This window comes from Prionailurus bengalensis, chromosome A1 (assembly GCF_016509475.1).
Source record: "Prionailurus bengalensis isolate Pbe53 chromosome A1, Fcat_Pben_1.1_paternal_pri, whole genome shotgun sequence".
Taxonomy (NCBI): domain Eukaryota; kingdom Metazoa; phylum Chordata; class Mammalia; order Carnivora; family Felidae; genus Prionailurus; species Prionailurus bengalensis.
This window is the reverse complement of record NC_057343.1, coordinates 194,804,360-194,831,104: the sequence shown is the minus strand read 5'-3', so window position 1 is coordinate 194,831,104 and position 26,745 is coordinate 194,804,360. Positions and strand designations below refer to the sequence as shown.

The following is a 26,745-nucleotide window of genomic DNA, read 5'->3' as shown; positions in this document are numbered from 1 at the left end:
GAAAAAGTGACCTAGATCAAGCAGCGGGTGGATGGAGGACTATTGTGGGGACCCCCTGCCACCTACTGACTTACAGCTGAACCCACATTTCCAGTAGCATCTGCTTGGCTGGGACCTGAGGGAGGGGGCAGAGAGAGCTGGGGGAGGTGGGGGAGGGGGAAGGGGGCAAGGGGGATTGGGTTGTCCCTTTCAGGACCAGGCACCCTGTATCATACCCCCCTCCCCCCCACCTAACTGCACACACAGAAAGGAGGAGAAGGTGAGGACTGGGAGACTGGGGGTGGGAGGGAGAGGAGGTCAGCTGTGAAACTCGGTGGGTATTAGCACTGAGCCTGCTGCCTGTGTGAGTGTGAGGGGGAGAGCGAGAGAAAGGGAGGGAGAGAGAGAGGCAGGCTGTGAGAGGAGAGAGGAGAGGAGAGGGGGAGCGAGCCAGCGCTCCGCCAGCATGAGGACGGGCTTCTCTTCCGTGCTCAGTTAATCTGGCTGTCAGTTGGTGTTAACGCTGCCGTTTAAGTGCTCGGATTCCAAAGGGAAACAGACAAACCTCCCAGAAGGAAAGAAGGAAGCAAGCAAGGAAGGCAGGAACTGCAGGAGGAAAAGAACAGGCAGAACAGAGCGAGGAATCAAGGGACGGGGGGGAAATACCAAATCTATGACTGGACCTGGGCTTCTTTTTCGCCAATGCAAAAAGGAATATGCAGCACATTTTTGCCTTCTTCTGCACCGGTTTCCTAGGCGCGGTAGTAGGTGCCAATTTCCCCAACAACATCCAGATCGGTGAGTGAGAGGGGCAGCCTGGGGAGGGACTTTCTGGGTCTGGCAAGGTTTTTTTGGGGGGGTGGGGGTGTTGTCTGTGTCCCTGTGTCCCCCCCCCTTCTCGCTACAGATTGTGCTTGGTTAGAAAGCTGGGTGATAATGGAAGCTAGACTTGGACCACCAGCAGGGGAGGGGGCTTCTCTTGATCAGATGAGGGGCAGTGGGAAGTGTGCACACACACACACACACACACACACACAAACACAGGTCCACACACACCACTCACACTCTATGCATGAGCATGTGAAATGGAGGAACCACTGCTTTGAAGGAAAGAAAATTCAGGCTGTAGCCAGCAAAAGGGTAGTGGGTGTTTAAAGGAGTTCACTCCATTGCTTCATAGATGGTGCCTGATTTCATTCATTTATATAAATATGTGTGGTGTATTTCTGTGTGATTAGCTATTAAATATGCATATATGTATTTAAATGACCGAGGGGATGATTATTTCTTGGCTGGGGGAGGGGAAAGAGACCCTATGAAAGAAGGAGTGAAGGGTGCTGGGTTTATTGCAGCAGCTGAAATAATGCCAAAAGACCCCACTCAAAGTCCAGGGGGCTTTAATTCCTGCTCTGGACTCCCCCAGCTGCCTTCTGTCTGCTGTCTGCCATGCTGGGCTGGTGGTCCCCACTCCTCAGATCCTGGAACTTCCTTTCTTCCTTCCATTGCCCCCTCCTCTTAGATTTTCCATCCACAGACATTGTCTACCTTTTACACACACACAAACACACGTACACCTAGTTCCCTTCCCTCCGCTTAGCTCTCCCTGTCACTAGGCTCTTATCCTCTCAACTTGGAGGCAGGTTTCAACATGCTGCATGCCTTTTTGTTCCCCATTTCCCTTCCTGGTTGTTGCGTTTCTAAAGGACCCCTCACCCTCCCTGTATTTGTGGAACAGCTGGTAGATATTGTTCCCCCTCACAATAATGGGTGAACGCAAAACAAATGAGAGCAATGACACCGATAACAATGCGTGTCCACAAGGGCTCGGGGCTTCAGTGTGACCAGCCTTTCAGTGCTGGATGTGTCCCGGAATGGAGCAAGCTGCTTTGCTGGGAGGCATCTTGGTTGGCTTGGGTTCTGTTTTCTCTCCCCTGATAGGGACATAGCTCCACCAGGGAAAGTTCCTGTGACTGGTAGTTTGTGTTCTTTGTGTGAGTGTGTGTTTGTGTGTGTGGGGGGGGGCACGCTGGTGGTGGTGGTTTTGCAGGTCCTCTTTTGCTGGGCACACATGTGCTGCTGTAGCAGTCTCTTCTGGCCTCTCCAGCATGCTGGCTCCAAGGGTGGCTGGAACAGCCATGGAGTAACTTGCTTTGTTTCCTGACACCTGTTAAGCTACATCCTGAAGTGTGTCTGTGTATATGTGTTAGTGCCTTACACCTTACACGCAAAACAAAACTTCCTGCCTCCTGAGACACTTCTCTTGCAGCCCAGTCTGTAGCAGCCTACCTCCCCACCCCACCACCTCTTTCATTCATTACAGAGGAGGAGGAAGGGGGCAGGAATGTGTTTGGGGTGTGGTCACCTGGGGGGAGGGAGGGTGAGGCATCAAAATCAAGAAGGAGTTTTTTGTTTTCACTCCTTAAAATGGAGGCACATGAACATGTGTAAATCACTTGCTCTTATGTGTAGCATTGTTTATGTTGGTACCTACGTATTGCCCATAGTTCGCCGATTGTAAATGCTTGCCTTGAGATTTGTGGACTTGCTTTCTCCAAATGTATTTGTATATATCACTATGGGTATAAATGCACAGAGGTGTTTTGTGTACATGCATATGATATGTTTGCCCATGTATCTCTATAGATTTTTCATTATATTTAACCCCAACTTATTTGTTCAACTGATAAGACCATGATTTGTTCTCAAATAAAAGGTTAAAACATTACATTGCAGAACAAATGCTGAAAATATCACCGCCATCAGGTAGTACTTGATTCTACTTGTACGATCTCTAATAAAAGCCTTACAACCCATTTATTGGTTCTCAAAAACAAACACGTACCCACTGTAGACGAAGTTATAAGTACATCACGCTGAGGCTGTGATTCCTGTGGAAGCTGAGATAAACTTCTATGTAAATATTCATTATAGTTTAGTCTCTGAAAATAGCTGATTCCAGTTCATAGAAATGGAGCTTAATTCATTAACATGTCCACAGTAAATACAAAGGTAAGGGCATGTGCTCTTGCTTCTTGGAACAAGAGCCTCAATAGGCACCTTTGTTGTGCTTTTTACTAGAATAGAATATTCTTTGTACCCTCTTGACGTTCTTAAGCCCCCACATCTTTGAAGTCCAAGGTTCTACCATGCAAACATACACAATGGCAATCTCTTATGTAACAAGCCATTCCTAGGTAGCTAGGATCATGAGTGTCAAAGAAGAAGCAAAATACTCTTTGTAGAAGTCCAGGGTTTTCAGAGAAAATGAATAATAAACCTTAGAGGCCATAGAATACTTAAACTGTATGCAGGTCTTGCTAGGTCAAAGACCAAAAGTGTCAAAGCAAAAGGTTAGAGTGCTGGAGAAGCCCACAGAGTCCCAGAACTAGATTTCACCCTGCAACATTTGTTGCCTGTAAGGCTCTGTAATGAGAAACGGGTCCAATACAGGGAACATGAGACACAGTGAGAGTTCACATGCACAGAAGAGCTTAGGCCACCCAGATGGTCACCCAAGGGAGGAGAACGAGAAATGTAGTTCTCCCATTTTCTCTGACCTGATCTGGGTTGAGGAGCAAACAATCAGATGTTTGGGCAGAGTGATAGATGTTAGAGGCCTTGGCATATAAAAGCTCATCAGTGGAAGTTTAAGCCTCAAAGTCTAGCTGCGTCTATTTGAACTCATATCCCCAAGACTAAAGGCTACAACTAGTGGGTTTGGCATGGGGAGAAGAAAAGGGCCCATCTGGGGTGGGCTCTTGGGGGATTAAACCCATCTCTATCCCAGATGCTATGTTGCCTTTTCTTTCCTCTTAGGGGGATTATTTCCAAACCAGCAGTCACAGGAACATGCCGCTTTTAGATTTGCTTTGTCACAACTCACAGAGCCCCCAAAGCTGCTCCCCCAGATTGATATTGTGAACATCAGCGACAGCTTTGAGATGACCTATAGATGTAAGTAATTGCTTCTATTTCTGACATTTCTTTCTGCGATTAGCCAATGAAAGGAGGGCCTGTGAGTAGGTGGCGGTGTCACAAAAACCACTTGAGTTGTCATTCGTCTTCCTAAGAGAAAGCCCTCCAAGAAAATGGGGCCTTTTGAGCGATTCCATCAGTTGGTATTTTAGATCCTGGAATGCTTTAGAAAATGGGTCTGCTTTCTCACTGTCAGCTAACTTTAAATGCCAGCACAATCGGAGCTTGGGTTGACTGCATCTTCCCTACCTTGCAGAGGTTTTCTTGTTCAGTTGAGAGAGCTTCACACGTAAGAAACTTATGAGAGGTGTAGAACTAAAGATTCGAACTTGGAAAATGTGGTTTAAAATGCTTAAGCCTTTCCTGTGCTTAAGTTAAAAAGAGAAAATGTTACCTGTAGCTTGATTAGAAAGGGTATATGACAAGTTGTATATCTGGTTTCCCATTTTGGGAAATGACCAATAACTATTTTAAAATTGGTGCCTTGACTATTTCCAAAATGCTTTTAAGTGATTGCCTGCTTAAGGCATAGTTTGTTGGATGGCCTCTGAGCATAAAACAGAACAGAGGTGACCTCAAGAAAGAGAAGGAAGAGAGAAGTCTCTGACATATGAGTTGAATGCATTAAAAAAATGTGGGCAACAAAGACCATTTTGAGTTTTTCTGACAACTAGGACTGAAAAGGAGATTGTGTGGTTACCCGATTGCCATTTGAAGACAGATAGAAGCATAAAAATGAATCAGCAGAGACATTTTCCCTCCAGGGATTAAGCTCAAGTAGGGATTTATGGCATGGAGGTGTGAGCTGAATGGGCAAGAACAACTGGAGACCCAAAACTGGATTAAATTGGCACTGTAGGTTTTGTGTGCCACTATGGAGTTGGTGACTTCTACGGAGCTATGGATAGTCAAACACATAGATCCTATTTCCTTCAACTCTTTCCCACATTCCTTCATGGAGGACTCTCAATGATTTAAACTGAATGTGCATTGTGCCTTGAAAGCTCATATTGAGAATTTGGAATTCTTGCTATCCTTAAGACCACTCATAAGATAATGTTAATTCAAATTCCAAGAATTATTCCAGATTCCATTTATAGAGGATTTACTATATGTTAAGAACTATAAGTATTTTATATACAATTTTATTGGCATTTATTATCATTCATTGAGCATCACTATGGCCCTTGCAGTACACTAATTTTCATGTGTTAGTTCATTTAATCCTCACAGGTGCCTTAGGGGGCACTATGTTATCTTCTTTTTAGAAAACTGAGGCTGCACCAAGTTATATAACTTGCCCAGAGTTGCCCAAGAAATAAATGGTGGTCTTGTGACCCCAAGGTCCATGTTCCTGGCACTGTGATAGATACACTGATCCTTATGGTAGCCTGATCAGTTATGCTTAGATTACTCAAGAAGCAAAAGGGTGTTTCAGAGACTTTTAAGGCAGTTGCTTGATAAAGCACCTAAGGAGGAAACCTTATAGTGCTTCAAAATATAGCTATGATTTTACACCAGAGTGACCCATTGAGTAAATAAAATAGCAATTCTGCATTTTGATAATGCTGAGGTTGAAAATCTTGTCTACTGTGTTACTTACTACCCTTAAAAAAGAGCTGGAGTTTAATTGTTCGGTGACACCATCTCCCTGGAAAGCTAGAATAATCTTGAATAGGTATCTGGTTTTCAAATAACCTCCCATTCCTTTTACTATGTCTTAGAGTAGGTCTTTGAAAGGAGGATTTGGATGTGGGCATCAACATATCTAAAAATAACCTATAATTATGCATAATAGTTTGCATTTATATGCATATGCTAATTTATTTACTGAGGAGAGGCTCCATAGCTTTTGTCATACTCCAAAGCTTTTGTCATACTCTCAAAGGGGTCCGTTACTCAGGAAGGATTACTTGCTTAAGGAATCAGGAAAAATAAATGGGTGACATGTGTATTCACTCATACTGCTGAGAATTGTCCACAGCAGAACTTGGTGGAATGAGATGTTAACTGCTGTCCTGGTGTTGAGAGATGTTGACTGACAGGACAAGATAATAAAAGACAAAAAAAAAGAAAAGAAAAAAGGAGGAAATGTTCTGAGGCAAAAGGTGGTGTTTCTGTATAGTTAGCTACCTAAGACTTGATCTGTAATAGGGCTGTTGGCCATTTATTGGGGAGATTGAAATATGATACAGACAGTGTTACCCATTGTAGTTAGTAAATCTGGAGTGAATGGATCTTGGTTCTTGAACTTGATTCCTGCCATATACCAGTGCACAGTTTTCTATTAATTTGGTCTTTCTTTAAATGTTTTTTCAATGCTACGAATTGAGATGGACCCTGGGAAAACTGAGATGATAAAAGGCTCTTGCTTTCAAGTAGCTTATAGTCCAGTGGGGAATGCTGCTGTGGAAATTGTCTAAGAAGCAGTAATGTTATCTTGTGCTTAGATCTTTATTTTTTTTCTCTTTAGCTCCAAGATCAGAGCCAGTGCTGGGCAATTTGGGTGGCAATGGTGGCATTGTAATTCCCAGCCTGCCTGGAGGATTCTCTGTTAGTTTTTATATGAGGCTAGGAAATATTTTGGGGCTATGTTCCCTATGGTCCATTGGTCTGGGAAAATGGTACATCTGCCCCAATTTGAATTGAGTAAAAAACGTCAAAGGGAGTAGAACAGTTTTAGGTGGGCTGCATTAACTAATCATTTATGGAAAACCAAGAAAAGCATTTTATTCGGATTTAATTTCATGTGCTATTTGGAAATCTGGACTAGTAGTTACCTTAAATTAACTGTCTAATTACCTCCAGAAAACAAACTAAATATTTGCTATTCATAATTTTTGCTGTCATTTGATTTTTTTCCTGCCCATTTTGCTATTCATTATCCCTCCACCAGAGGGTGGAGAAGGGAAGGGAGAGGAAGTATAATAGGAACTATGCCCTCTGGATGTGTTGGCAAGAGAGGATCAAAAAGGAACAGTGGTGGTTGTAGGGTAGCGGATGCAGGGAAGATGGAAGAGGAGTATTACTAATCCCAGTAGCTGAGAGGTTTGTGTCTTCTTTGTAATCAAGTTTCCTTGCTTTGCTTGTCTGCAATCCTTCAGGGATAAAGTCATTGAATCGGCAAAGGCCTTATATTCTTCCAAGCCTGGAGGGGTACGGGTTGAGCAGACTGTCCATAGTGATAGTCATTATTGACCAGATATTCAGCTTATCTCGGTGCCTTTGTGGTAAGTATAAATAAATGGGCAGATGAGAGATACTGATAGGGATTTCCATTGAAGGTGTGAGGAGCAGTTATAACTTAATCCCTAAGTTTTCACTCATGCATCCGTTCGTTCCCTCCATATACAAATGCTCAATGCTTACTTCGTGCCAAATGCTGTACCAGGTGCTGGGAATATAATGGCCAACAAAGAAGACACAGCCTCTTTCCTTACAGTTACGGTTACAGTTTAGCCAGGAGGACCTCAAACTTCAGTGCATATAAAATTCACCGAGACAGCTTATTTAAAGCAAGACTTAGGGGTGGATTCTTAGACTTCTTGAGTAAGAATATTCCAGAGCTGGCCCTGGGGGGTGGGCTCCATATTAGTTAGTATGGGAATCACACTTTGAGCAATTCTTGAATCTAAAAAGCCCTCCGTTCCCTTAGCAAGCATTTTTGAGTCCTTAATCAAACCCAGGCATGGTGTTAAGCACTAAAATTGCAGACAACAGTAAGACATGTTCCTTGTGCTGTAGGACGTTATCCCTCGTGAGGCTGTCCTGTAAAGAGAAATTAAAATGTACTGTTGTTTTGGAGCAGCAATTTGTGGGAAGTGTCCAAGATGCCTTAAAGGGTGGGGGTGGCCTCTCAGATAGTGGTGGTTGAAGTGAGTCTCAATGATACATAGAAGCTTTCTCACAAGGTGAGAGGGCAAGAAAGGGATGAGGCAAGTGTGTTCTGGGCAGAGGGAATGACATGTGCAAGAGTAAAGAGGATACTTGACTTTGTTACTTTCTTGTTCTGTCCTCTTGAGATCTTCCAGGCTGGGCCTCTCATGTGCCATTTCTCAAATACTGCAGAAGGGACCCCAAATGGCATCCATAAGCTAGGTTCAGCACAATATTTAAGAATCATGGAATTTCGGGGCACACGGGTGGCTCAGTCGGTGGAGCGTCCGACTGCGGCTCGGGTCATGATCTCGCGGTCCATGAGTTCGAGCCCCACGTCGGGCTCTGGGCTGACAGCTCGGAGCCTGGAGCCTGCTTTGGATTCCGTGTCTCCCTCTCTCTCTCCCCTCCCCTGCTCATGCTCTGTCTCTCTCTGTCTCAAAAATAAATAACCATTAAAAAAAAAAGAATCATGGAATTTCACATCAAAATTTGGGTATCTTAGGCTCTTTGAGATCTCACATCTATGTAACTCCAATTTGCTGGGATTGAGATGGGAGTATTCCCACCATCCATCTAGATGGTTTCTTTCCCAACCAGCCCGTTTGTCTCATTTTATTTACCTAGTTGGCTCCTGGAGGCATTGTTTTTATGCCCCAGTTGGTTTGTGCTGCATTCTTGCCTTGATATGTATTTATAGATCAGCTGTAACACCAGATGTGAATCACTGTCCAGAAAGATCACAAATATCTATTGTTTGATGTTGCTGAGAACACCTGGCAAAGGTCTGTACCTCTGACACAAACCAACAAGTGTCTCTAGGAGTCAGGGAATCATATAGCATAAAGATGCTGAGAGCCTGAATGGCAAGCAGGTGGGGGCTAGTTGCCTAATTATGGTAGGTTTCCCTCTTTTATAGACCCATTCATGAAGCCCACGGGGATCTAACCAGACTTTAGGCATGGGTAGTAGACGGACAGCATCTTAACTCTTGCCTAAGGGTCCCTCATCATTTTTAGAATTGTAGACTGATAGTCAATTGAGTTGTTTTGATTGACCTTCATAGTGTTCTTTAAAATGTGGTATAAAAATCCAGATTTCTGTCTTCTCTAAAAAATTTAGACCATTGGGCAACCCCAGACCTACATTCCTTCTCAGCTTCTATGGTCTAGAGCTGAGAAGTGCTGTCCAACTTAAGTATAAGGCATAAACTCTCACGTTTACCAAAGTCCTCACCACTCCCTGTTGTACATAAAGCACTGTAACAAAATTACGCAGCTTGCTGAGGCCTGTGAGCAAGCTGAGGTGCTCATATATAATTTATATCCTTCAGCACCTGTCATTTCATTGTTTCATTCAAATAATATCTGTTCTTCACTCTATAACTAGTAATAGAGGACACAAAAGATATGTGAATTCTGCTCTAAAAAAAACCTGTATGTAGTAATAATTAAAAGAATGGAGGGCTGGTGCTGAGATAAAGTTAAAAAAATTTTTTTAATGTTTATTTACTTTTGAGAGAGAGAGAGAGACAGAGTGCGAGTCCGGGGGGTGGGGGCAGAGAGAGAGAGGGAGACACAGAATCCAAAGCAGGCTCCAGGCTCTGAGCTGTCAGCCCAGAGCCCGACACAGGGCTCGAACTCACGGACCGTGAGATCATGACCCGAGCCAAAGTCAGATGCTTAACCGGCTGAGCCACCCAGGTGCCCCTGAGATAGAAAAAGTTTATTTGAAAGATCTACCATGTGACAGATACTTCACCTATGTTGTCTTTGAGTTTTTGGACAATCCTAGAAAGTTATTATCCCTAATTTGTAGATGATGCTATTGAGACTGGGCAGGAGTGTCTTCCCCATATTCTGTGGTGGAGAAGGGCTGACCTAGTATTTGAAGTCAGCTTTGGAGACTGAAAAACTCAGTGAGCTTTCCCCCTTTCAAGACACATAGGGACACAGAAAAGAAAACTAGCAGTGAAAGAGTCCAACGCAAAAAGTGCCACGGTGAAGTTTATGATTGGGGGTTAAGAGCTAAGGTTTCTGAGGCAGAAAGTGGCTGTGGGCAATAAGGAAGATTCCTCTGCGGAGGTTGAGCAGGCACTGAAGGGTGGGGCATGTGTTTGTTTTGATGAGGTGGAGAGTTCAGAGTTTGCCTCCTGCATCCCCTCTGTGCTCAGTTAAACGGCCGATGTCTGCATTTGTCTGGTTGATGTTACAAATCTGACTGTGGCTTCTCCATTTTCCCGTATGCCTTCCCTTTAAGACATGCAGGCATCAACATGTATCTGCATTTTCACTTTTGATTCTTTTCTAATATTGCTAATCATAAGCTTTTTGGTGCTGACTTTGTGAACACTGCTTCCTCTGACTAGGTTGAAGACGGCTGAAATCAGCCAGATTGCTGTTCTCCACTCAGATGGTCAAGATCAATGGTTAAGATTCATTCATTTGTTCATTCATTCAAAACTCTATTATTACTGCCTTCTATGGAGCACATGTACCATTACTACCCCCTTCCAGACCCTAGAAGACAGAATTTACTGATTCAGAATTCTTTCCCACTGAGTGTAGACATGGCCTTAAATTCTTTCTTTCTTTCTTTCTTAATTCTTTCTCACCATAGCATTACAGGCAGCTACTACAAATTGGTCAGAGTTGAAGTTGATGCAACAGATAAAATCCATTTGCCAATGTAAGACATTATAGTAGGAATTGAGGAAAATAAAATGCATTAGGCATTGATTCTCCCCTGAAGGGGCTCAGTTTCTTATAGAGGAAATAGGCATGCACAAAAAACCTGATATAAAGAAGAGGTTCTCTCTCTGTCTCTCTGTCATGCGCGTGCATGCATGCACGCACACACACACACACACACACACACACCAAGTTTGAGGCAGTGAAAAGTATGTGAATTGAGATTTGAGGACATGGGTTCAAATTCTGGACTAACTTCTGGAAACAAGCATGTGTGTGACTTTGAACAAGCACTGCCCCCATCCTCATTTAGAAAATATAGCTCATTGCACTGGTTGTTGTATGGAAACCAACTTGACGATAAATTTCATATTGAAAATAAATAAATTAACTTAAATTACATAGAAAATACAGCTCATTTAGAAAATAAAGCTCAGGGGCGCCTGGTTAGCTCAGTTGGTTAAGCATCCAACTCTTGATTTCAGCTCAGGTCACATCTTGTGATTCATGGGATTGAGCCCCACGTCAGGCTTTGAGCTGAGTGCGGAGCCTGCTTGGGATTCTCTTCCCTCTCTCTGCTCCTCCCCTGCTCATGCTTTCTCTCTCAAAATAAATAAACATTTAAAAATGAATATGTAACATAAAGCCCATATGATTTCTAAGAGTCATTCTAGGGCTATATTTCTATGGTGAAAGTGTATAGAAGACTCAGGGATAAACTATTTAGAGAAGACTCTCTTGTATCAGCCACTAGATTGATTGAGAATCTAAGGAAGACTCTGAACTTTGCCCCCACCAAATTACACATGAAGGCTACATTTTGTATGCCAGTGCAGGGGTATTGAGCCCCCCATGAGCCTCAGGTACATTCATTCAATATTCAGCAAGTGTTTACGGAGGGCTTACTAATGTGAACAAAAACAGAAGACAGCCCTGTGCTCATGGAGCTTACCAGCTAGTGAGAGATGTAGGTATCAAAGAATTGTACAGATGAGTATATCATGATAGGTTGTGACAAAGATGTGAAAGAAAGGGCCATGGTTCAGTGAAAGCATATTACAAAGGAATCAACTCTGGGCAGAGGGATGAATAGGTTTTGAGCTAAGAACTGAAGGGTTTTTAGTGATGTGGTGCTGGGAATAGGAGGCATATTCTAGAAGCCTCCTGGACAGAAGCCTGGTGGGGAGGACGTGAGGGGTGAGGGGAGCATAAGGCTGGAAAGGATGGCAAGGGCTAGGCCTTGTGGGGCCCCATTACAGATTTTGATCTTTAACCCAAGAGCCATGGGAAACCCACTAAAGGTTTTAAGCAGAGAAGTGTTGCGGTCAGATTTCTGCTTTCTCACCAGAATTCAGATGCTTGAGAGCACTTTGCCACTTTCATGTTCCCTGAAGACTTTCTGCGTATGTAGAAATGACCTCTGTGACTTTACTCTTGTTGCCAGTTTGGGATGAAGTCTGGCAGCTGGGCAGAGGGACAGACACTGGGGGTAGGGGAAGCCGATGACTGGGTGTAGGGGTAAGTTGTCACATGGGCTCCGTGTTGTGCCCATGGGTGTTCTCATGGGGACTGAAGGCTGGTCCAGCACACGGCTGGTAGGCCTGTGCATGGAGGCAAGGACTCATCTGGAGTCCCTACTTAATTTCATCAGCAGAAAAGTCCACACTACACTACTTTGGTCTGCAGTCAAACTGGACACCTCCTTGCCGTTTCCTCCACTTGTACCTAGAAACTGTTCATTCCTTCCATGTTCCCCTTTGATATTCTGTCCTTATGCTCAGTCCTAGCCTTTATATCACCTTCCTTGCTTTCCCATGGTCATATCCTTCTCTGACTCTTGGCCCTTGGTACCTTCCCTATAGCAGCTGTCATACTTAGCCCTGGGTTTTAGTCACCTAGATCTTTATCTTATCTGACCAACTGGTCTAAGCAACTTGGAAACTATGGCCACATTTTCTTTAGCTTCTCATTGCAGTGTCTACCACGGAATAGTGTTCGGTGATGCTAGTTGAACGAATAAATGAATGAATGAATGAGGGAATGAATGAATGAATGAATGAATAGCTGTATATTATATAACATCAGGGGCAGGGATGAGAGTAAACCTGAATTATTGCCTTTCACGGGAGTAGTGCTCTGATATTATGAGTTTTGAGAGTTCCAATAGGCTGTGTTGTAAATTCCTGTGGAAGGCTGTTATAACTGTGCTGTTAGAACACAGTGATGGGGGTGAAAACCAGTTGTAAGTCAAATCAGAAGCTCAGCCCTGCTCCTCCTGGACTATTGTCAGTAAGGGTTCTAAATAAGGTGCAAGACTCTGCTGTCTATAAAGGATTTCTGGTTCAAGGCCTGGCTGTGGCATTGATGCCTTGTATGGCTTGGACAATTCAATTCTTTTTTTTTTTTTTTTTTTTTGAACTTCAGTTTCCTTCAGATGAAGGAAATAACTATACCAATTATATGTGGTTATTATGAGAAGGAACAAATGACAGTTGACTTCAAATCAACTTTCCACTCAATACAATGCCATGAGGCAGCAGGTGCTTTTAATCTCCCCTTTCCTCAGATGAGAAAACTGAGCTCTCAGAGGGAATGGGAGAGGGCATTAGTTTGTGTGTTTCTGGTTCCATCCCTAGACATCTGCAGTCTGGGAGGGCTTTCTTCAGTCCACTGCTGTGCTGCTGCTCTTGTGGACCCTGTAGTTTCCTTCCTGTAGCAGCAGCTCAGCTCCCCTGCTATCAGAGCTTATGGCTTTTGTCACACAGTCCCCTGCACTTTCAGGTGGCCTGTGCTCCTCTGTGCCAGCTACAGTCGAGGTGTGCATTGTGCTGAAGGTACTGGAAATCTCTTTCCACCCTGACTGCTCTTGTGACTTTGGTGTGTCCCAGCTTGCTGTCCAAAGAGCACACAGAAGCCTAAGGTCATGGGAGGTCCAGATCTCAGAGGATGGGGGCAAAATTGGGGTTAATGAGGCAGTTGTAGGCTAATGAAATTGACACCCAATGGTTAAGCCTGTTTCTGTGTGTTCATTATGTAGAATCTCTAGGATGGAAATGAACATTTTAAGAATAGCATTTAGGGGCACCTGGGTGGCTCCTCAGTTGAGCGAACGTCTGACTTCGGCTCAGGTCATGACCTCGTGGTCCCGGGAGGTCCAGGACCTCAGGTCATGACCTCCTGTGTCCGGCTCTGTGCTGACAGCTCAGAGCCTGGAGCCCACTTCAGATTCTGTGTCTCCCTCTCTCTCTCTGCCCCTCCCGCAGTCACACTCTGTCTCTTTCTGTCTCTCAAAAATAAATTTAAAAAAAATTTTAAAAAAATAATAATAAAAGAATAGCATTTAATTTCTGTACAGAAGTAATACGTGTATCATAGGAAACCATGGGGACATAGACACCAAACAAAATAAAATTTGTGTAATTAGATTACTAAGGATAAACTTCCCATCTTTTTTCTGAACATATCAATTTAAAGTTAATAGATTTAGAAACGTGCCTGGATGGCTCAGTCAGTTAAGCATCCAACTTTGGCTCAGGTCATGATCTCACAGTTCTTGGGTTCGAGCTCCACATTGGGCTCTGTGCTGACAGCTCAGAGCCTGGAGCCTGCTTCAGATTCTGTGTCTCCCTCTCTCTCTGCTCCTCCCTTGCTCGTGCTCTGTCTCTCTCTCTCTCTCAAAAATAAGTATGATTTTTTTTTTTTGCCCAGTGTTACATATGTTACTTTGAATATTACACATTTTTTTAAGTTTATTTATTTTTGAGAGAGACAGAGACAGCATAAGCAGGGGAGGGACAGAGAGAGAGAGAGGGAGAGAGAGAATCCCAAGCAGGCTCCGCACCATCAGCACAGAGCCCGATGCGGCACTTGAACCCACAAAACCCCAAGATCATGACCTGAGCCAAAACAAGAGTTGGACATTTAACTGACTGAGCCACCTAGGTGCTCCATGAATATTACACATTTATTTTTAATGTCTTCCTAAAAGCCTGTTGTACATATGTACAATTTATTTAATTTGTCTCCTTTTATTGAATATCTAGTTTATTTCCAAATATTTTCCTACAAACAATGCTATGATGATCATCCCAATAAAAGTTTAATCATTTGTATATACTATTCTGATTTTAAGAGCATTATAGACCAGTAGGACAATTTCCAATGAGATTTAATAGAATAATTAGTGTATACAGGAATTGAAATAATTTGTTCAGTGTTGGAATTGACTTACTATATGACCTTGAGATATCTCTGTGCCCAGCATAGTTTCCAGATGTATAATATGGGGTTATAATACCAGATTCTCAGGGTTATTAGAAGAGGCAAATGTCATTACTTATATGAAAGAGCTTTGAAAAATCAGAAGTGCTAGGGAAATGCAGGGTAATATAATTAACTAGGCTTCTTATCTATTAACATGAATGTACCACGAGTACAATGTGACTAATTAGTCTTTAGTGTTTTCCTATGAGGGTGGTCATTATCTATGAATGAGTATATTTTGTAGATGGGGAAATTTGAAATCTTAAGGAGGCTAAGTTTACCCAGGGTCCAGATATGCAACAGTGCTAAATCTAAAAGCATGTCTTTTCACTTATGACTCAGGCCACAAGACTGGGCTAAACATGTGGGCCAGTGTCCTTAGCTTAAGAGATTATTTCTTGTAGAGAAAAGGGGCAACCCCATTTGGGCACTGAGCAGTCAGGACTCTCTTGGTAGCAAGTGACAGAAACTTAACCAACTGAATAGTTTTGACTTCATGTGCAGGTAGATTCAGGGGCTTGAATAATGTTATGAGGACTGAGATATACCATCTGGATTTTCAGTCTTAGTTTTTCACTACATTGGCTTTATTCTCAGATACTAAATATATGTGTGTGTGTGTGTGTGTGTGTGTATATAAATACATATATATATATATACATATATATATATATATTTGTATGACTCAATTGGTTAAGCATCTGACTCTTGATTTCAGTTCAGGTTATAATCTCATCGTTTGTGGGATCAAGCCTCACTTTGGGCTTTTTGCTGACAGCTCAGAGCCTGCTTGGAATTCTCTCTCTTTCTCTTCCTCTGCCCTCCCCCTTTCTCAAAATACATAAATAAACATTAAAAAGAAAAGAGAGAGAAGAGCATACAAGGGATTCTGGTGGGGTAGGCAAGATCATAAGTCAGTGTAGGCAAAAAGGCTTGAAACCCAGGCAGATTCATAAGTAAGTCAAAACTGAGAAGACTTTGATAATCCCATTTCAGCCAGGAACAAACCTGTGTTCATGGAACAATTTTTAGAAGTTTGTCCACCCACATGGCTAGGGGTGGTCTTTTCAGACTTCTCTTTGACAGAATGTTGGAGCTGTCAGCCTTAAGATATCTGGTGATTTTGAGGCACCTATACTCTCTCCCAGTGACTAAGACATTTCCTGCTCTACTCAGACACTCAAGCTATTGTGCACAAACTCTTTAACAGTCCCAGTTGGAATCCTGGCTGCAAACCTGATGAGCCCACACCACCAGATGGTAGGTTCTTCTAATTGGTTCCATCCCTCCTAGTTTTTGGCAGGAATGAAGGCTTCCCTATGCCTGAAGAGGGGGACAGAGTGAGCCAGGATGAAATGAAGGAGGTTTTAACCTCTGTTAAACAGGCAGAGTTCTTAAGTTAGTTTCTGTTCAAGGAGAACAGGGTGGTATGGTTCTTTTCTGCCAGGTCATGGATTCACATTGGACTGAAATTCTAAAACTAATACTGATGAGACAGGATTATAGGATTATAAGGACTGGAAGCTGGTTTGCTTAACTAGAGACGTTAACTAATCCAGATGAGGGCATTCATTTATTCAATTATTGATACTTATGAAATATTGTGGTAGATTTGATTATTATTTGGTAATTATTCATCTCTTCCCCCAAACTCCTTGGGAAGAGTATATCTTCCTGCTCCATTAATGTTATGTTTGGTCATATGACTTGCTTTTGCAACTGGAATGTTGTTAGGTATGTTTCAAGCAGAGGCCAAGAAGAAAACATACCTCAGAGAGTCTGCTGGTCCCAGAAGAAAGATAAATACAAAGAAAAAAAAACCCACAAAAAACAAACAAACAAACAAAAACCAGAGGTGCTGCAGTCAACCCACAAACGAATGACTGAAGCAGAGCTGTCCTGGCTGACCTGCAGACCTGGAAGATGACAATAAATGCTTATTGTTATATACCACTAAATTTGGGGATGGTTTGTTATACAGCACTATCTGACCAATACAAGCAACCACTATATGTTCCACATTTTACTAGTCACTGAGGGAACACTGGAAAATGATAGATAATGATCCTCCTTTCCACAGGGCATATGTTCTATAGGGAGGTAGACAATAATTAATAAATAATAAATAAATAAATAATAAATAATAAATAATAAATAATAGAAATTGTTACTATGGTTATAAAGAAGATAGAATGTGGTGACAAATCACTATGGTAGAAGACAATACCTACTTTAAGTGGTCAAGGAAGGCCTTTCTAGGGAGGTGATATTTGAGCTCAAATATTAAAGTTAGAAATGAGCCTGCCAGGGGTGCCTGGGTGGCTTAGTCGGTTGAGCATCTGACTCTTGATTTTGGCTCGGGGCCTGATCTCACGAAGCGATCTCACTGTTCTTGAGATCAAGCCCCATGTCGGGCTCCATGCTGACAGTGCAGAGCTTGCTTGGGATTCTCTCTGCTTCCCTCTCTCTCTCTCCCTCTCTCTGCCCCACCCCTGCTCACATGCATGCGTGCACACATGCTCTCTCTCTTCCTCAAAACAAATAAATAAAAATTTAAAAAAAATGGGCCACCCAGACAGGAGTATGATACGCTGTGGAATGTGAAAAACCAGCCACAATGGGTAAGTTAGATTGAGGATCTTGGTCTAGGCAGTGGAGAACGAGGGGCCCTGAAAAAATGCCTTGCAAATTGGGTCATTCAGTTGTCCTAGGGCAGATGCTAGTTTCTCTGCATCATGTTATACATGCAAGTCAAAGGCTGACAAAGGAGCACTTGCTACCAAGGCAAGAAAGCCACAGGATGTGGAAGCCACTGAGCATAGTAGAGGCAGATAGTAAGGCTCCTAGGGTATTCCTATCAGAGAGGTGATGGCATTGGCTGTCTTTTCAGAATAGTTCAGAGTTGTTGCTGTTGCCTCTAAGGATGGCAGGAGGTGTGTGTGTGTGCATGTGTGTGTGTGTGTGTGTATACGTATATTCATTTTTTCACAGAGGAGAGAAATGAACTAGATAGTTTCTAGATTCTTTCCAAGTATGTGATTATGAAACTTAAGGATTCTGAGATTTAAATTATGTGTTGAAGGAAATGTCAAATCAAAGTGCTTCATCTTATCTCCGTGCCAAACTCCATTCGTTAATTGAGGTGGTCAATTAGGGCAGAGTCTCAAGCAAGCAGAATAAGCTCCAGCCATCCCTAACCCATCTGGTAAAGCCTATGGAGTGCCCTAGCTTCAAGGGAGGACAGAGAACACCTGACAATGTGATCCCTCCATTTAATCTGTACTCCAGACACTAAAAAGCTGGAGGCTTTGGGAATGGGGAGCTCGTAAGGATGCACACAAAGTCTAGAAACTGGGTATTTATTAGCTTTGGGAAAATTACTTAAGCGATACTATCTTTTCTTCCTTTCTCCAAGATCATTCTGAATACCTTAAAATATGGTTTCTAGGGTTATTATGTATTGCTCACCAACAATTCCAGCTTTATTCTGTTTTTGCTTCTCATAGCTGAACACCTGTGAGGATCCTCACATCTCTGCCTAAGAATCCTTAGCCTTGTGATGCTGTGTTCTTCCCACCAGCAACACTGGGGCTCTCTCTGACCCCTTTTTCTCCTCCCCGCCCCCAATATCTACTCTTTCCCCAAGATGCTAGCATCTACATTTTGGGTCCAATATGTCAAAAACAGATTTTGGCATCTTTTCTGCCAAACCCATTGCTCTTCCCTCGCTCTATTTCTGTTGAGTTAGTCTCAAAACGCCAGTGTCTGTGTGATCCACCAGATCATTCTCTCTCCATCCAAAACATGTGATGTATGGTTTTGCCCACTACAATGAGTCTTGACCGAGCCCACATTTTTCTTCCTTTCTCATCAGATTGTATCTTTTAGCTTCCTGACTAGTCTCTCCGTGCTATGATCCACTTGTCACACAGCAGGTAGTTCAATTTCTTGAAGACTAGCAACTTTATAATTATGAACGTTCTCCGTCATAAAAAAATTGTTGGTAGCTCCCCACATTTTTTTAAGTTCAAAGTCAGCCCAGAATATGAGTCTTTCAATAATAAACCTTTCAAAATGGTTTGCCTACCTTTTGAGATTTATCTAACAGTCCATACTCTATGTTCCAGCCAGAGTATCCTACCCAGTGTTGCTACAAATGTGCCCCCCAATCTCTCACTGCTCTGCTTTTGTTCATGCTTCTGCTTCCACTTAGCATAGACCTTCCCACTGAGAATACTTTGCTCATTTATTCAACTCCTATTTACTAAACACTCACTCTTTATTAGACTCTCAGGATGGATCAGAGAACAAAATCAACAAAATCCCTGAATTCCTGGGGTCTACATTCTAGTGAACAAATAAATACATATAATGATTTCAAATAGTTGGTAAATGCCACAAATATGGCCACATAGAGTCATGGAACAGACAGTAGGCTAGAGAGCTACTTTAAGTAGGTAGTCAAGGTAGGCTTATCTGAAGGGACACTATTTTTACTGAGCCATGTTATAATCAATAGAACTTTCTGTAGTGATGGGAGACATTCTATATCTGTGCTATCTAATATGGTAGCCACTAGCCACATGTGCCTGTTGAACATTTGAAATGTGGTTAGTATGAGTAAGGAACTAAATCTTTAATGTTACTTAATTTTAGTTAATTTAAATTTAAATATCCACATGTGGCTAATAGATATCATATTAGCACAGACTTAGTCTCTAGAACTTTCTGGACAAAAAGAGTAGTAAGTGTAAAGACTTTAAAGTGAGAGTTAATTTATGGATTTCAAGAACAAAAAGAAGATCAGTGGGCTAAATCATACTGAAAAAAGAGTTAGACAGACTGTTTTGTAGGCTACCACAAGGAACTGAGTTTGATTTTAAGTAATAAAAATCCTAATAGATATTAAGCTTAGGAGTGTATTATTTGATTTACATTTTTTAAAATGATTTCTCTGTAGAGAAGGGGAAAGTGATAAATTGATATTAAAATGGTGTGTATTAGTCAGTTATTGCTGCATAACAAATAACATCAAAATCCTCGTAGCTTATACAAAAACTTTTTAAACAATCGTAGTCTGCAGATTGACTATGGATCACCTGTTCTAGGATGATAAGGTGGACTCCAGGAGGGTTTAGACATGCCCCATGTGTCTTTGTTTTGGAAGTGAGGGTAAAGGGGCAGCACATACAAACCCTTGCTATTCTCATGGAGGATCATAGAAGCACAAGAGTCTAAGCCTTATCATGCAAGTATAATTAAAGCCTTTGCTTATGTCATGCCTTCTATTATTCCATTGGTTCAAGCAAGGCATATGACCAGACCTAACACTCCTGGGACAGAGAAATAGACTCTACCATCTAAGAGGGATTACAACGGAGCGCCTGGGTGGTGCAGTCGGTTAAGCTTCCGACTTCAGCCAGGTCACGATCTCGCAGTCCGTGAGTTCAAGCCCCGCATCAGGCTCTGGGCTGATGGCTCAGACCCTGGAGCCTGTTTCCGATTCTGTGTCTCCCTCTCTCTCTGTCCCTCCCCCATTCATGCTCTGTCTCTCTCTGTCCCAAAAATAAATAAACGTTCAAAAAAAGAAAATTAAAAAAAAAAAAAGAGGGATTACAAGTCACATTGCAGATATGTAACTCTATAACAGTAACCCAGTGCACCACAGAAGGGACACAGGGAGAATAGCTAAGAGGCTCCTGCAATGGTCTACATGAGAGATGGTGGTTTGACCCAAGCTGGCAGCAGAGGAAATAAAAGAGGTAGATTTGTAATTTATTTTAAAGCTGTTAACAACAGGACGTGGTAATGGATTGAATATAGAGTATATGGTAAAGAAACCATATCTACTTTCTAAGGTGCTTCTCAGATATTACTACTCTTCTATGAAATTATGTCTCATTTCTTCAATTATAACTAATCTCTACTTCCGTTATTTTACTAGCTCCCTTTTATTTCGTACTGCTTTTATCGGTCCCTTTAACTTTCTACCTTCTGTATATGGGAAGAGGTCACATCTACTATCAAGACCCTGAGCTCTTTGAATGGAGCAGGGGAGACAAGTTTGTATTTCATGAAGTCCAAATTCTTGGGGCCGATGCCCAATAAATATTTCCAAGGTAAGTCTAATGGTTAATAGCAGAGACTTTGGAGACATTTTCCCAGTTTTGAATCCCGTGTGATCTTTGCAAGTGTCTTCACCTGGCAAAGCCTTTGTATCTTATTTTGTCAAGTGGCAGTAATAACACATTCTTCTCAGAGTTGGTGTAAGGATTGCAAGAGATAAACTGAAAAGTGCTTAGCACAGGGCCTGGCATAGTAAGTGCCCCCCAAATGGGAACCATTATTGTTTGTTCAATTTAATTGTTTGCGATGACAAGCTTTTTTTGAAATGCCCTCCAGAGTCTTCATCAGAAAATCCTGTGTTCTTGTTGAAATGAGGGACATGGAGAATAAAAGTGCTCTGGATGGGATTTTGTAATTTAGTTAGGAAATATCTAGATCTAAAGCTTCTTTGATCTGGAAATGACAGCAACAACAAAACCCCAAAATAGAGCCACTTTGCTACTTGTTTCCTTTTACCATCTGCCAGGATGATTCCTTTTAGTTCTCCAGGTCTTGCTTAGAGTCAGCTGCCTTAAAATAATAAAATAAAATAAAATTTAAATCTGGTCCTGCACTTATTTGGGAAAAGAAAGCAAAATGCTTTAACTACATATATAGCTAGTTTCTGCTGGAGTGAAATATAGGGCAATGTTGACGGAAATGTTGGAGGGATGAACTGCTCTGGGAAAGTGAATTTTAAGATAAAACAGCGGATTTAATAAGAACTTCAATTTTTTAAAAAAGCATCTGTAATTGAGACAATTTCTGAAATGTACTCTTCTGCCTTCCTGCCTTAGTAAGGTAACTGTGTTGATCCCAGTTTAAGGTTGCCTTGATCACAAGTATGTGATCAGCCCAGGGAGTGTTTTGAACATGGATGGTCCAGTATCATAGATGAGAATGGTGAAATCGACAAAACAGGCTTCCTGAACAAAGAGGAGAGTTAACATGGTGAGTGTGAAGATTTGGGTGGAGGTTTCTGGGGAGCCTGGAAGATACATTTGAAGAAGTGGACCAGTTTCAGACTAAACAATGCTTTGAAGGTCACAAAAAGGCGTTTCAGAGATAGAATAATAGTTTCTTAGCTGACACTCAAAAGGTCCTCTTTTTATAGGAATAAAAATAGTTTTATTTAGCACTTATTAGAATAATCCTCCATGATAATAAAGTTACCTGATGTCAGATAACACAGAAAATCCACATTTCTACATGATAGAGCCAAAAGGATTAGTTTTTAAAGGGCTTTAGGAACCCATCTGGTCTGTATTTCCTGTTACAGCTTTGCTGTTCTGAGGCTACTGATAGGTTTGCCCTGGAAGTTGGGGTGAATAGGGAAAAACACATGGTCAAAAATGTAATAATGATGGATTAAAACAAAGTAGGGAGAGACTATTCTTCTGGATTTTGAAGCCCCTTTGCTATACTAATATGCTTTGTTCATTGCTCAGAGGAGGGTATGTATTTCCTAAACATAGTAGTCCCCCTTTGTAGTGAATTACCTATTAATACCTTGTAAGACTCAATGCCTCGTCTGATCCTCTGTTTTACATATGGTGAAGCTAAGGCCCAGAGAGGACAAAGGCCTTTCTCTGCACTGAGTTAGTCTCTGGGTCATGATTCTAACACAGGACTTTTGATCACCAAGAAAGGCCTTATTCTACTCTTCCTGGCATCCCATCAAGTTTTGGAGCCAGTTCTCCAAACAGTTTTACCCAGAACAAGGAATTGCTGGTGATTTCAGAAAGAACTGGCAGACTCCAGGGCAGCACTTGCCAAATTGCCACTGTGCTCCCTTTTCTCAGCCCTGGGTAACCTACGTTTAGGAAGAACATCCAGGAATAACACCCAGCCTCTATACTACTATTAAAAAAAAAAATAAGCCCCAAATCTGTTTTAAAATGAGACAAGTTGAAACGAATTAGTTGTAATGCAACCTGTAAAATTAATATTAAAAAAAGAAAAAAAGTCCGGCTTCATTCAGAGGCTGAGCTGTGCTGACATACAGTAGAGAGGGCAACAGGATTAGAGGGGGTGTCTGCCCCAGGTCATTACCTGATGGAACCAAGTCTATTCTTACAGGTATTATAAAGAAATCCCATGACTGGGTCCTTTCCGTCGTGGGTGATTGGACTTTGGACTACACAGGCAGGTCACAGGAATAATGGTGCCATACTTAAAGACCACATTCAGATGGTCAAGGATCTGGAAAGCATTTCCAGTGAGGATTAGTAGGAAGCTGTGAGAAAGAAAGTCTTGGACTGAGTATGGCTCAGTCTTCACCCCAAACGTCTAAAGAGCCATCTTTGAAAAAGGGTTGCATTTTTTCACTGTGGCTTAGGAGGCTAAACAAAAACCAATGAATGGATGGGAGGTGTGGCTTGACGGATCTTGGCTTAGTATGGCAGAGGCCATTCTAGGAGTGTGGACTAGTTAGCAGTGGAGAGAGTTCCCTTTATCTGATTCTGGGCATTTCCCAATCAGCCTGGCTATTGGAAACCTGACTCTTTTTTCAGAAGCACCTTACCGTCTTTACCCCGATGACCTAGTGCCTGTGGGATCACTGTTAGGAAGTCATAGGTTGGTTTGAAACTTGCCCTTTCCAGCATCTCTGACCAATAAAGACATAATCTTTCTGTTCAGGGAACTGATTCCATGAATTGGTGCTAGAGTGAATTGTGTCCCTTCAAAATTCATATGTTGAGTTCTTAACCCCAATTGGTATTTGGATATGGGATCTTTGGAGGAAAATTAGGTCTGGATGAGGTCATAAGGGTAGGGCATTCTTGGTGGGTTTAGTACCCTTATAAGGAGACATACCAGAGAGCTTGTGTGCTCACTTACACATATACTCACGCTCTCTTTCTCTCTTGCTTCCTCCATTCCTCTCTCTCTCTCTCTCTCTCTCTCTCCCCATACACACACACAGAGGAAAACCCATATGAGCACACAGTGAAATGGTGGACATCTGTGGCCAGCAGGAGGGCTCCCACCAGAACCCAATCATGCTGGCACCCTAATTTCAGACTTCTAGCCTCTAGAACTGTGAGAAAAGACATTTCTATTGCTTAAGTCACCCAGTCTATGGTATTTTGTTATGAAAGTCCAATACAGACTGTATGCAGACTAATACAACTGGTAATTGAGGTATTTCCTCCATTGTCAGTGGAACTACTTGGATGGTAGATAGGAAGCAAACAGAAGTTTAAGCAAAAGGGTTGGGTGGGGGCATGCATTTGAGAGCTAGAGGGAATCTTGTAGACTAGACCTAGGATTTGACAGTTCTGCTAAGGGCTGGCCCTGTGCCCAACCTCCTCCCACTTCTCTTCATCTCACTAGACCAAGAAAATATGCACATCTGTTATCCACAAATACTCTGAATTCCCCCGCCAACGCAGATCCCCAGGAAAACCTAACACAAGCAGAGCAGTGGAGGAGAGGCACAGGATATTTGGTGTTTCTTAGGAAGATGGCTGATTTTTTCTGACATCTTCTACCTTGGTCTCTTAATTTGTCCCTAGTCTGTGAGCTATGGGATGGGCCAGAAGAAAGATGGAAATGGGACAATGGGATGTAAGCCTCAGTTCTGTCACTGATTAGTGATGTTATCTTGAGTAACTCACAGATCCTCTTTTTTTTCTCAATTCTCCTCCATGACCCCGATGACTCCCACAGCCTCAGTTTCCCCATGTGTTCCTGTTTAACAGAGACCATAAAGAGTAATGACTATAAATCCAGACTTTGGTGTCAAATATCTCATGAATCCAACATCTGCCACTTCTCACCTGTGAAACCCTGGGTAAAATGATGCAGTAGCTCTGAGTTTCAGTTTTATAGCTGTCCAGTGGGGTTAATAACAGTCCCTATCACACATGGAAGGAACAGCCCCTTTACCTGTATGGGATTAAAAATTTCCTATGAAATTTGAATGCAGAGCCTGTTATACCAAATAGATACTAGGTCTATCTTGCTTCAGTGCTGACAAAAGACCTGAGGCGTGTCCCAAAACACCCTGCTATAATATACCTCTAGGCCTTGGATCTGCTGGCCTGGGAGACTCCTACTCACTTTGTAAGCCCCAGTTGCAAATCCATGGAACTCAGGGGAGGGTTTCCTGGCTGTGCAGGTCGTGAGTCCCACACTCCCAAGGGAGCAGTGCTCTGCCTTCTCCAGCCATTTGTATTCATAACCCATCATGTTGTGATGAGTTTCTTACAAGATTTTTCTTCTTGCTGGATCTCACATTTGTCCGTGACAAGGTTGGTGTGTTTTTTAACCAGTTATAAACAAAAGTAGCACTGCCTTCATTAGGCATTCAGTATTTGAAGGATGGTCATTGGCTGGATGAATGAACGAGTTAACAGTTTATTAGATGAATGGGAATCCACCACATCTACTTCTGAGGCATAAACATGTAACCATCTCCTTAACTTTCTGTCAGTTTAATAAGTATTTATGAGCATCTGTCTGCAAGACTCATGTTTGCAGTCTTAGCGTTAAAAGACATGCCCACCATTGATGGGAACCAATCACATGAATCTTACTTGATCCCCACAGCAGCCCTTGTTATGAAAGAGAGCAGATGGTCTGATTTTTTCAATGAGCAAACAAAGGCCCTTCTAGAAAAGTTCAAGATGATCCTGAAAGGTCATAGAGCATCCAGGACTGTGTAATGATCTGGATTTGAGTCGTCTGTCCCCTGCTGACTTGCTGTGTGACCTTGCTTCAGATTCTCCCTTCTCTGGGGCTTTGGGCTGGACTCTGGGTTTCCTTCTACCTCTGGAATAATGTGAGCTGGAAAGCCTATCAGCTGGGGAAACAACAAGGCTGGCTGCTTCCAGATTTGCCTCCATGAGGGAGAACTGTGTGTGCACTTTGAACATATCAAAGCAGTTGGGCGGCATGGGGGAGTGTTATGATGACGTTGATGGATCCTCCCTGAACTGGCACTTGCAGCGTTCCCATGCCAACTGAAGAGAAGAAAAGAAAAAAAAACCGAAAAAATAAAAAGCAAACATAAAAACCGAGCGTGATCTATGTCTGATGAAAAATATTCTACTGACGACAACGTTCAGTGATGAGAAGCAGAGTAACGAAAACCTCAGCTTGGCCTGAGTGGCTGGATCCCAGGAATGGTGATAAAGGAAGAGAGATTGGGTGCGTGAGATGCAGGACTTGGAGGGAAACAAGCTCTGGGGTCAGCCTCCCTTATTTGTAACATCCATCAAAGAGTGCATTGTCTCCAGCAACCCCAGAAACCACGTAGGCTCAGAAGATGCCCTCTGCTTTTGTCATTGGTCTTGCCATCTCCACCAGCACCAGGAGGCCCAAAGCAGCAAGACGGCATGTCTCTCTTAACATTCAGCAGAATTTGTTTTCAATTTCCTGCCAGCATCCCTGATCCCCAGAGTGCCTGCACATGCGGCTTTCCGTTGTCATCTGCTGCCTGACTGGCTGCTCTGCTAATGCCCCCCCCAGAGGGCTTGCTTCCCCCTTGTCTTGCAGGGAGCAGGACATCCGGGCTTCTGGGATAGTAACCACCAGTGCTGGCCTGAAGAGCTTCAGAAATCAGGACAGGGACCCTTGAGGAGCCTTGGAAGGGCCCCTGAGCCCTAAGAAAGGGAGGATTGAATTTGGCAGCCAGGGACGGAGGTGTGAGCAGATGGAAGCTAAGGAGCTGTGGCAGCTTCTTATGAAGAGATCACAGCTGGAGATGTGTTCATTAAGTCCCCCTCGCCATCCTCCGTCCCTTGTTCATGTACCCCCACATCTAGTCCATCAGCAACTCCATCAGTGCTAGCTATAAATTATACTCTAAATCCAAACACTTTTTATTTTTTCTGTCTCCACTCCCGCCTCC

The 26,745-nt window shown here is 42.6% G+C and overlaps 1 protein-coding gene across 2 annotated transcripts in view; it reads left to right on the top strand.

The window, feature by feature from the left end:
• The first annotated feature begins 357 nt into the window (after positions 1-357).
• GRIA1 (glutamate ionotropic receptor AMPA type subunit 1) overlaps positions 358-26,745 on the top strand; it is a 303,014-nt gene continuing 276,626 nt past the window's right edge. The window contains exons 1-2 of one of the 2 annotated variants that reach the window (XM_043597761.1): positions 358-777; positions 3,796-3,933. In XM_043597761.1, the coding sequence (XP_043453696.1) occupies positions 696-777; positions 3,796-3,933 (220 nt within the window). In that variant the 5' untranslated portion in view covers positions 358-695. The remainder of the gene's footprint in view (positions 778-3,795; positions 3,934-26,745) is intronic. The other variant, XM_043597751.1, reaches the window with a different exon arrangement.